Raw genomic sequence first — 12682 nt, forward strand, 5'->3', positions numbered from 1 at the left:
TTGATATAACTTCATATATAATAATTTTACAATTTAATATAAGCGAATTAGCTTTTATTATAAAAATACAATTGAATGATAAACAAGAGAAATGCTAATGATTATATTTATTGAAATTCAGTGCCCGAGACATAGAGTGATCGATGGTAGTAAAAGATTGACAAACTGTTAACTTATTTATAAAATAAAATTAATAATAAATAAATGAATAATAAAAATTTGAAACAATCATATGTAAAATGTAATTGTAAGCTAGATGATTTATCTAACCATATCACCAATTCGAATAATACTTAAACTAAATCGATAATTTCGTTATTATTTCGAGTTTAAATTTGATTAAGTTCACAATATTATTATGTTTATATAATTTATTCGTATTGATTGTGATATCGCAATTAATTTATCAAATACTAATGCGAGTTCAAAAACCTCATGATGTCTACATCGATCCTCGTGATATTTTAATATTTATGTAATTCTTATATCAATTGAATTCTCAAAAGTAATTAAAATAATATCAATGTGTATTTCTTTTTAATTTTAATCCAATTCTATTCACGACAATGATATTACACGATCAAATAAACTGTGATGTATTCGTATCAATATATAAAATTTTACCAGTGGAGAACAGTCGTTACTATGCAAATTCGTCTATTAGAATATCACGACAACATTAATTACTTGAAAAAAAAAGAAAAAAAAAGGAAGAAAGAAAAAAGACAATTACGTTTAAAAATTCAGAATTAAATATAAAGAGTAACTATAAAAAAAGGTTGTGTGATAAAATTCTATGTAGATAAATTAATATTCTATGTTTCACATGTGATGGTATTAAAACAAAATATATTAACTATTAATGCATCGACTATAATAATTCAAAAATTAATTTTATGCTAAATAAATGAAAAATTTTATGATTAATTATTTTAGCACATAATTATTTATTATCCTTGTAATAAAAAAATAAGTCTTATATTAAAAATAATCAAATTAATTTGTTTAATATTTATATCCGTATTTTATTATTATTATTTCGAAAACAAATATATATATATATCTACTCATCTCTAAGCAATATCTAATGGGAACAAAAATTTATAAAGCTCATATTTTCATACTTCGTATTTACGTATTTTTATTTTCCATTAGGTAATATTTATAAAATTAAATTAACAAAAAGTAATATTTGTAAAATTCTAACGTCTAAGTTAGAGTACTTTATAATCTAATAGTGATCTTTTATATTATGTGTAAATATATAATTGCTTTTTTCCGATATAGTTATAATATTATTTTTACAATGCAAACAATTAAGTGCAACATAATGTCGCTACGGTCGTTATGAATTTTCAATAAGTCACATTTAAAATAAGTCAATATTAGATGTAACGGTGAAAAAGCGTATGTACTGCCAAATTTCAAAGTATATATTTGAGTTTATGTATCAATACGAGTAATATAGCCATATTATATAGGGGGGAAAGGTCAAGGTAAATACAATTTTAGTTACACGGAGAGAAATTTTTATGAGTTTATCCTTGAGCAATTTTCATGCACGACAAACTCTTTCTTATTGCCAACATTTTTTTCTCGAATCAAATGAAGTATTAATGAATCATTATATGGATATCATAAAAGCTTACGGTTATATATATATATATATACTTAATATACTTGTAAAAAGTATCATAAGCTAAATGGTACGATGCAATTAAAAGTTCTATTTATATAATAAATATCTTAATATAATCAAGAGTATGATTTAAAGAGTAACAATAGGAAAATGCTTTTCTACGAAAATTGTACTTCTAATTAATTAGTAATTTTAATATTTAAAAATATCGTTCAAATAATTTTCATTATTAATTCATTATTAATAAATATCTCGGCTTTTGAATCTCACATTTTAATATTGCATCATGAAGTAATTTATGTAGATAAATTGCAATATTATAGAGTTGGAAAAAGTTACTCCACAATATTTCCATAATTATCCTTGTTCTTATAAAGATAAATCTTCATAAATTTTTCTTACCAGTTTTTTTCACGCGTTTGTATAATTCATTTATATACGTCCCGTTATCCTAAGTAACACGAAAGTTAAATATCGAGCGATTCTCAAATATTTGACTGACTTTCATTAATCTCTTTGTTTATTATTTGATTATTATTCATGGCTTAATTCGACTTGCTCTGCTAACTAAGAATAAAAAACAAAAAGAATTCCCAGCAGGCTAGTCCGAATTAAAAGTCATTTCACAATCAGTAAATAACTCGTTTATCGTATTATCGGAATAAACTTTCCTTTTTCGTTGGTACACATCAGTAGCCGTAAGATGCCACTATGACGATCAGCAATGACGAATTGCTATTCGATAAAACCTGTTTCCATATTTGTCGGAAGGTAACGAGGCGCAACAGCCAAACTCGTAATTCTACGCTTATAAATTGTGTGAGTGGCCCACTTTTACCTTTTTCACATTAACTGGTCTCCCTAACAGGCTAACAGGCTAAAAAGGATTATGGCTTTACGTAATGTCACGCTCATTATTTATGTTATTTGTGCGCACGTACGCACATGCACATAGCGAGAAAGAGAGAAAGAGGGAGAGAGTGACATGTGTATGCTTTATATATCGGCAGTTTTAGAAATTAGTATTTGGTAAAAGAAAAATTTCTATAGTGTAGCATCATTTGTTTGTAACTAAATTTAAAGTAAATTATTTAAATATCTCCATTTAAATTCATTCATTTAAAGTCCCATTTTTTAAAAATATTATATGTATTTTAACGTTAACGATCAATTGCTATCTTTTGTGCATTCGGATCTATAAATAAATGAAATATAAAATACAGATAAATAAATCAATTGCAAATTCATAAAACTTATTATTTTTGGCCTAAAGGATGAAGAATTTACTTTTCAAAGTATTGCTTCTTCAATTCTATATTAAAAGTAAATTTCTTTAATAAAGTTAATCATTGCTATAATATATTATGAATTCTCTCCTTTATTAATATTAATCCTTGCTTTTGTACCAATTATTAGCTTTATCCTGTTATTTTTAATATTTTATCGTAAATAATTTAATAATTTAGCAATACTGAACAATTAATGTAAAAGAACTAATAGAGCGAGTAACAGAGAAGCAATAAGAAAAATTAATTAATAATCATACAACTACGCTCAGATACTGAAATATCAGTGCAAAAAATTTTAATTTAATACTTTATACTTACCTACATTTTCTACGAAATTTGGCATTATCGTTAAAATAATAAAAAAAGAAGAAAATTATAAATTTTATAAATAAATTTTTACAGAATTATACGCAACTGTTTGATGCGAAATTTCTCAATAACTTCTATTCGGAATCCATACTTTTATGTAAATAAAATTAGTAATCGTTAAAAATTGTAGTTATGCAACATAAATATGGGATTAATATTTAGTCGCGATGGTTGGACATTTTCGATTGATTTCTCGTATTCAATTACGTTCGAATATTAAGTGATACTCTGATTATTTATTATCGATCACTCATCAGTTTGAGCTTTGGTATAATAAATTATGATGGACAGTAGAGTAATGATTAGCATTTAGTAATATTAGGCATTGATGTGAAATGTTATTAAAATTTCATAAAGCGAATAAACATATTTTCTTCTTTTTTTTCTATTTCCGGTGATGATTGAAATATAAGGTTAATTCAACTCAATACAAAGTCTTTTGAAAATGTCCAAAAAATAATAATGTCAACATACAATTGTTTTATAATATTAAAAGTCATTTTAATTCTATATTTTCGATATATTAATTTTATCTAATATTTTCATACAGACAAAAACGATCTCTTACGTCTACTCTTCTCGGTGCACTCATATATTTATCGAAATAAAAATGTTAAAAATTATCGATAATTACATGAATAATGAATGAAATATGAAATAAAGCAATTAATAATGCTATTTAAATGAGTTGAATAATTTGAATTTTTTATTCCAAATATTGAGTTGAAACAATGAAATGGCGCGCATAAACATTGTTATCATCGGATAATCGACTTCTGAAAATCCAGTTCTTTTATTCCCGTATGACACGCCCTTTGTAAATATTCTGCCTATTGCGTTGAATCTTTCTCTTTCTTTTTAATGAGATTAAATTATTGCCTTGTTTAAAATATATAGAATTACGCGAACAGGATAATGGACATTTACATTGAATCAAATCGGGATAAGTTTATAAAAATTTTGAATTTATAGAAAGATAGGGCGTTAGTTAACACGTGGCCGTGATTTTAAACTTGAATTTTAAAAAATCCAACCAAATTGTTAACAAATTTTTTGTCCAATGTCAAGACAAACTCGATATTTTTATGCTAATTTAAATGTACTTTAAATAAATGCCGAAACGAACTTTTTGGAATAATTTCTTAATAACTTATTTATATTCTTATGTAATTTATGATTTTGCAAGCACAATTCTTTGCAAATTATTATTACGTTGTTTTTTTTTCTTCTTACTTTATTCTTTAAAAAAATATTCTTTATTTACAAGATAATAATATGTTTAATAATACGTACGAGAAGAAGATTATTTTATGAAAATTAAAATTATTAACAAGTAGTTTATAGCTATTTATTGGATTTATCGAATCTCATCGAAGTATCAAAGAATTACTTCTCATATTGAATATACTATTTATTATAAACAATAGTGTGTAGGAGAGATCGCCTAAAATTGAAATGAATCGATAAACTTTTTCCGAATGTATTATTTATAAATAAATCCATTTGATTAATAAGTTTTAATTACGCTTTCTCAATAACGTGTTAATAATATGTTTGACACGTGTTTTTATAAATTGCGAAATTGAAAATTCGTTGTGACTTACATCTATCAACGAACAAGTTTCCCGACAACAACATCCAACATCAGCAACTTGTGAAATATCCATAAGATCGAATAGTCCGCGGCTACGCGCTTTTCTAATCGACGAATAAAAGTTTCCACACAAATTTTAACATTGTGGTATTATAAATAAGTTTTATATTTTTAAATTAAGAAAATAATGCACATATTATACAAATATAATTCTTTCACTGTAAAAATGTATTATGCGTAAGAGACTTCGTTGCATTTCCTTTACAAACAAAGGATTCTCCTTAAATCGTCGTAACTCTATTGGCTTGATTCACTTGGCGACCTGAGATGTAATATCCGCCCAGTATGTCGAGTAGTCTTTCAAAATACTCCCCCTACAACAAATTAATACAATTAACAATCACTGTCTAAGCGATGCACTAAGCCATTCAGCGCGCACGCGCGTGCTAAGGAAATATTTCGTTTGCTTAAGGAGGATTATGGGCAGGATTATTGGGAATGGAGCGTGACTAAGGAGAGGATGAGCTGCCGATGAAATTTTCCTCGTGAAAATATGAAACGGATATTCGGGCTCCTGATGGTAGCATAACAGATGGATACTCGAGCTCATTGACTCGACTTGGCACGACGTCCTTTGTTGGCCAGACGTCGTGTCGTGTCTTATGAAAAATAGCGATTCATTTTTCAATTCACCGGCTTCGACGGCACGATTTTAGTTCCACGATCGCGGCCAACGAATGACGTTAAAGTTCCACAGATCAAGAAGTAGGTGAATGAGATTGAAAAGCATGAGTAAAGCCTTATGAAGCAATGCACCGAGGCTCTGGTTAAAGGCCCAAGGAATGGAACAAGAGGCCATTTAAGCGGGACTCACGTGAAGTATATGGGCCCGCGGGCATTGAGAGGAGCATTCCAGACGAGGGTCGCCCACTGCTTGGTCCGTGGATCCGCATGGGTCACAGCACTGCACTCCGAGTGCGCTTTCGTATTCTCAGTTTGGGCCCACGAACCGACCCATTCATTCGTGCGGGCGTCGCGGGCCTGCAGGAAGAAGCCCTTGAAGTTGTCGCCCCGAATGCTCACTGTCGATGCCAAAAGATCGCTTGTCGTTAGAGCTTTTTCTACTTGTCTTTACTCAGACGCGCATTTGTATAATATTATCGTAGTAAAAACAAAATAAACAAAATCTCACTAACGCGAGATTGATGATATATATTTAGATGAATTTTAATGAACCGAGTTGGCCAGGAGTTTCCATTTAATTTGAAAATTATGCTCCAATTCATTGTCATAAGTTTAGGTTAGGATTTGTTATTGGAAAACTCCGTGTTACCAAAACTTTGAAACTATCTTTTCACTATTAACTTAATAAATTCTAATAAGATAATTAAGCGAAAGAAAACAAAATACTATGAGTTGGGTTGTAGGCAAAAAAAAAACTTGCATAGTTTTATGCGAAACGCGTACACGTACTTTGAGTAGGATAAAATAAAAGCACACCGATACATTCGCACTTGCAATTTATTTGTTTACTTTAGCTGATAAAACATTCAAAGAAAGTTCTCCAATATTGTGATACTTGACCTACATTGTTCATAAAAGATTAATTGTATTCTATGTATTAACGTAATTAATCAGAGGTTCGAAGTTGTGTTATTTTATTATCTTTTTTTTTTTTTATATCAAAGTAGCATTAAAGAAAGATTGAAAATTCAAATTCAAAAGCATTGTTGAATTAATAAGAAAACAAAAACAAACCTATATTTAATATTAATAATAACATCTATGTATTTATATTTAATTTGTATATCGCGTATTTATATTGTTAATATATATTCATAATTAATTTATACATTATGCATTACTCCTAATATTTCATTGGCATTACAAACTAAAATTTCATGATTATGCCGGTATTACATCGAATTACTTTATCATATTATGCAATTTTTAATTTATTACGATATTATCGTCTTGCCGTCGTCTTAATTTACATTTTCTCAAAACCAAATTACTTTCATTTCATTTTACACTTCAACTAAATACATAATTTTTATGTAGTTTATTTTTATATGGTTTCATCATACAATACCGAACAAAGACTTCATTTACTTTCAAATTATGCAATTTTCCCACTAATTATACAATACTCCCTTCTTGTATCGTTAAAGCAGTTATATTTCAAACATAAATTAATTTTAATACTTTGTATATGTCATTTGTAATTATTTTACTACTCCCTTTTAAACTATGGTAAGACTTTATATTTCAATTTAATTATGAAATATTCCATGCAATCCTTTAACGGATATAGCATTAGTAATCTTTCTTCCTTCTATCATTATCTCTTTTTGTACTCTCAATTAAAGTTCTCTTGATCGATTCAGATTTTTTTTCTACTAAATCTTATAATGTGAGCGTTTTACACATATCAATATATGAAATTAGCAGTTTATTTACTTTTTGATAAAGATTAAAGAATAAATATCTACTTTTACCTCACAATAATTATTGTGACAGTAAAGCCGTTGATTTTGATTCATTTGATCATCTTTTTTCAATATAAATTAAATTATAATTTCGTAAATATTTATTATTTCTAAATAAAAGGTTTGCTTTTCATTGTTAATAGATTAAGAAGAGGAGAGCAACACAAAACACGAAAAAATAAATAAAACGAACAATTCCTATTCGAGCAATTAATTTTAATATATTTATATATATATATATATATATATAGAAATACAACACACCAACACATACATTTATTTACTTGTTCTTATTCTCGAATAAATATTATAACGATAAAAGAATATCTCCTAGATACGCTGATACACATTATGTCGAGAAATGAGGCATTCAAGGGAAGTAATTGAAAGCAATCGAGTCTACACTTAACAATGCACGCTTGCACGAGGACCATAAAAGAGCACAGGTTCCATAATTTTATCCATTCGTCGTAATGATAGATAATATACTGGAAATACTTGTGCTGTCCAACCAAGTTAATACGTGCATGAGCAATACGTCGAGAGTGACACGCGGAAATACGTTCCTTTGCAGGAATCACAGATATTGCGACCCGTGTTACATACAATACAACCTTCGAGTTTTCTTCTTTTCAAAGCTCTAAATAACTGTGGCATCGAGGACATACAAAAGAGAGAGAGAGAGAGAGAGAGAGAGAAAGAGAGAGAGAGACAGAAATGAAATTGAAAAGTCGCATGTTGAACGTTGAACGGCACATTCTTATCCGAATAAGCCGTTCGCTCTCCTTATTTATGTTAAACATAGCTGCAAACCAATATCGATATTTTCAATAAAGACACATCATTTATCTCGAAACGTCCCATAGGAATATAAATATCTGCGTGTGCTTAATTTGAAAACGGAAATATATATAGAATTGCCATTTATTATGCATTATATATTAAAAATTCAATACATTATTTCTCAAGACTTTTTTTACACAGACAAAGCGAAATTTTTAGTGTACATCAATTTGATATATTCAATTTAATTTTTTTGTTTTTTTTTTATTTGTTTTTAATACATTATATAATATTCTAAAAACTAAATAAATATTATAAATATAAAATAAATAAATAATTACAAAATTTATAAATACGCTTTTTATATCAATTTTTCTCTGCCTTAATACTTCAAATTCTAATTTTGAATCCAGTCCCATATAATTTATCATAAAAATAAAAAATTCACATAAAGGCAATTAATTTGAGTTCTATTTTAAATCATTGCTTTGATGACCGAATGAATTTGATCGGATCAAAAGAGATAAAGAACAGAAAGATATTATCTTCTATTTATTATTTTATACGTGCTCTGTTGAGTTTTTTATCAAGAACTTTGTACTTTAGCCGCATTTACTCGATGATTTTCTACTACAATACATGGATTTCCGAAATGACTTTGTTATAACTTTATAATACATCGTTACTAACAAAAAAAAAAAAAAAAAAAAATACCAAACAAACAAAAAATACATATCGGTAATAAAATTATTATTTTTACATACTATGTAACTATGGGTTTGACTAAATATAATTAATTTTACAATTTTCAAATATTAGCTGAAATTTCCTTGAAATATGGTTAACATTAAACCACAACATGGACCATGAGATTATATTATATAAGTACAAAAAATATCTACAATTTAATTAACAATATTAATAACATTTCTTGTTATAGCTATCAATAGTGAATAATAATTCTTCTTATTTATTTCAAGAGTACTTCTTATAATAGCAATAAGAAACTTACTTAATTTACTCTCTCGAATTAAAATGCAATAAAATGCAATAAATAAATAAAATCTAGGGTGATGAAAGTTTAATGATAATAACTATATTAGTATGTAGATGAAATATGCAAATTATTACGATGAGTGCTTCCGTTAATTATTGGATGATATTGTTCATATGGACAAGCGTTGTGTAATGCATTTAAGGAGATTAACATTGAAGTAAAATAATAGTGAAAAAATCCGCTATTATATTATCTAAATATTATTGTTTCACTATGTGTATCATTATCGAACAAACATTTTGTTACGTGAATTCATCCTGGACAATATATCAATAAGCTCATACTGAAAGTACAAGGTGATACAACCCGAGCTCAGTGATAATATCCTGTGTATTCACTTGTCCATCTTACATTACGACCGCGCAATACACACATCTAACTATTCTAGCGAAATCGATAATGGATCTTCTACGTGTATATAAACATGTGCACAAACGTGTGCATGGCGCGGCACGACACTGCTCGCAAACTAGCTATTAAACTCCATTAAATACCTTTCGAATGATTCCAACTGCAATTAAAGAAACATCCATTATATTTCCATGCACGTAACTCTGGATTTTATCTTCATCATTGGGAATGATGCACGAGGACAAGAAGAGTGAAGTTTCCAAGCTTACATAACAATTTGTAATATTTTTACTTCGACAATGAATATTTTGTTTCTGTCACTACGCTACAATTAACGAACAGACATGAAATTTAATACTTATTATGGATGGAGGATTAAACGAGAAAAAAATAATAGAAAGAAAAGCATGAAATGTTCGTAACTAACGATATGTCACACTTGGCAAATACGATAAAATAATGTTAAAAAAAATTGTGCAAAATTTTACAAAGTATTTGGTCTGTTTTCCCTCTATAAACTCCCAGCTCCTTTTATATGATCAATTATTAATTAGTTTTTCATGTTTGTGAAGATAATGTAAATCGCGCACCCTAATGATATTAGTTAAAGTAAATTAAAATGTCTATTTCACAAGTAATGGATTAGTGTGATAATTGAATCAATATATTATTATTAGATGTCTTTTCCTAATTAATTATAATTGACTGTTAGAAAATGAAAAATATTGTATTAGAAACGCCATTTGAAAATGAGTTTATTGTCAACTCAACCAAATCCGGTTCATTAGCGTCTCGTACATTGTTTCTAAAATCATGATGAAAAGACAAATCACCATTTAAAATATTTATTAAACGATACAATTATTTAAGCATCTGGTAAAAAGAAATCGTTCATCGTTAGAATTGAAAAGCATGTGAAAATGCTGCATACAAGATAGTCTATAAATATTTATTGCATACATAAAAGTAATAAATTATACATAAATAATACTGAAAAAGAGAGCTAATGTAACAAAAGATATCAAATACATTAATTTTCAAATAAGCAAATAAACAGATTATTTCGTCTACTTCGATTATTTCGTTTTTGAAAAATTTTTTGATAAGAATTAATTTAATGCAAGATACGATTTTATAATAAATATTATTTGATTGGAATTCATTATATTCCATCATAATCAAATAAAAAGCAAAAATATGCACAATTTTTATAACTGTCGAAAATAAAAAATTCATGTAATCTATATTTATGCAATAGTAGAACGATGAATTATTGATCTCTGAATGCTTTTCTCTCTATGCAATTTCATTTTATTTAAAAAAATATATATTTCTCACAATATAATTAATTCGCTCTATTATTACATACATTGTCTCGCTTTTATGGAAAAATAGCGTTGAAAATTATTGAAAAAATTAAAAAAAAAAAACAAAAAAACCATACATCTCTAGTATCAAGAGATACATAAATCTTAGGAATTAACATAACTAATATTAAAAAAAAACGAATTATTTATATAAAAATAAATTATATATATTCTATAAATGAGCATTTTGCACACGTACATAGGCGCGAGTTAAAAGATTAAAAGAATAAAAATTTAAATTATTGGCATAATTGATTATGAATCAACAACTGCAAATACTTACTTTTACAATACAATAGAGAATCCATAAAAAAAAACAGATTTAAAAATTATAATCTTACAATACATTGTTATATTTTCAATTTAAACTAAATATTATATACTTTCAGCTAAAAGACTCTTTCTTCGTTCTTTCTTCAATGTATATAATTTCCCTCTAAATCACTTTTTATAAGAAAATCCATAAAACTTTCACGTTTCATGAAACTACATATATTAAAATCCATTTTCATAATACAACATGAAAGCAACTTTCCTGTCAACGAAAAATCGATTTTTTTTTACGCTACTCATTCCTTTGTTCGTAAGCAAAATATTTGCTCTCTATCCACGCAAAACAAAGCGCTGACGTAATAATACTTACTCATTAACTGGACGATCGAGCGAGTCACTAAATGAGACTAATAACAATCATTGATCGAGTAAGGCAACGTTAAAGTTGCCACGAAAAGTGACGGACTCACCGGTAATTTGTGATCCTGGTTCGTAAAATCCACTCGAGGCAATCAACTGGTAAGGATTCGTCGAAAGTGGCTGAGGCCTTGTCTGTCCGTGGTACGGCTGATTTGGTCTCGGTTTAACGCAGGCATCGACTGGTGCTCCATCCGGGAATCCATTGGTGCCAATCACCAGTAGGCTTAACGCCAAGGTAACCGTCGCGGTGAACATTTTGCTTCTTGGATGTGTTTCTTGGTTAATGTGCCGTTACCTTTGGACTTTGCACCTCGATTCGTCTGAAAACTTGTTCCTGGCATTTCAATTGGATGCATTGCTAGCTTCGTGTTCATTTAAATGTCAATGTAGGAAAGGACGGCGAAGTACTTTTCGTCAAAGACATATTTTTCATAATGGAAAGAAGTATTTTATGCTTCACTATTTTATCCCTTCCCACTTCTCCCCTACCCACTCATCACCCTTATAGTATTGGACATTTTAGTATTGGACTTTAGTATTGGACAACCATAATCCATATGCGCATTATTATGCAATTATGACAAATTAAAAATTACGTTCATTTGCTTGAAATCCTTTTTTAGAGCAATTACTTTTGATATTATTAATATTTATCAAGCTTTGTGATAAATCATCTTTAATTCGTTTTCATAAAGGGTCGATAATTGTAATTACAAACATTATTACATACTTTACTTTTTTATAATTATTACTTGATAAATATTTTCTACAGTTGACGGTTTATAGTAGAGAATAATTTGCTTTTCATTTTACATTTCATGAAAAATTCTGAAAAAATAAAATTTAACGATCACTTTTTTCGTTTTTTATCCGCATTATTTATTCACCATAATCGTTCTTCTATTTCTTCACGCTCTAGGAATTGGAAAAATTATTTCTTTTAAATTCGACTCTTAAGTGTAAAAATTGTTAATATATATTAAAATTGCAATATAAAGTAAAATTTCGTCGTTAACAAAAATGAAACAAAAATAAATAAAGAAATAAATGA

General features: G+C 27.9%; 1 protein-coding gene across 1 annotated transcript; it reads right to left on the bottom strand.

The window, feature by feature from the left end:
* Nucleotides 1-5201: 5201 nt before the first annotated feature.
* On the bottom strand, nucleotides 5202-11958 carry LOC105363059 (putative defense protein 3). Its single transcript, XM_011500631.1, has 3 exons — nucleotides 11682-11958; nucleotides 5766-5973; nucleotides 5202-5265 (listed from the first exon to the last, which is right to left on the bottom strand). Exons 1-3 carry the CDS (start codon nucleotides 11884-11886, stop codon nucleotides 5202-5204), a joined length of 477 nt encoding a protein of 158 aa, XP_011498933.1. The 5' UTR covers nucleotides 11887-11958.
* Between the last annotated feature and the right edge of the window lie 724 nt (nucleotides 11959-12682).

The sequence above is a fragment of the Ceratosolen solmsi genome, unplaced genomic scaffold (genome assembly GCF_000503995.2).
Source record: "Ceratosolen solmsi marchali unplaced genomic scaffold, CerSol_1.0 scaffold56, whole genome shotgun sequence".
Lineage (NCBI taxonomy): Eukaryota > Metazoa > Arthropoda > Insecta > Hymenoptera > Agaonidae > Ceratosolen > Ceratosolen solmsi.

Coding starts and splice junctions, on each gene's coding strand:
- LOC105363059 (XM_011500631.1), bottom strand. CDS start 11,886: ATGTTCACCGCGACGGTTACCTTGGCGTTAAGCCTACTGGTGATTGGC. Junction 5,974..11,681: donor ACCAGGATCACAAATTACCG/GTGAGTCCGTCA, acceptor TGGCATCGACAG/TGAGCATTCGGGGCGACAAC. Junction 5,266..5,765: donor CGCGGGCCCATATACTTCAC/GTGAGTCCCGCT, acceptor AATTTGTTGTAG/GGGGAGTATTTTGAAAGACT.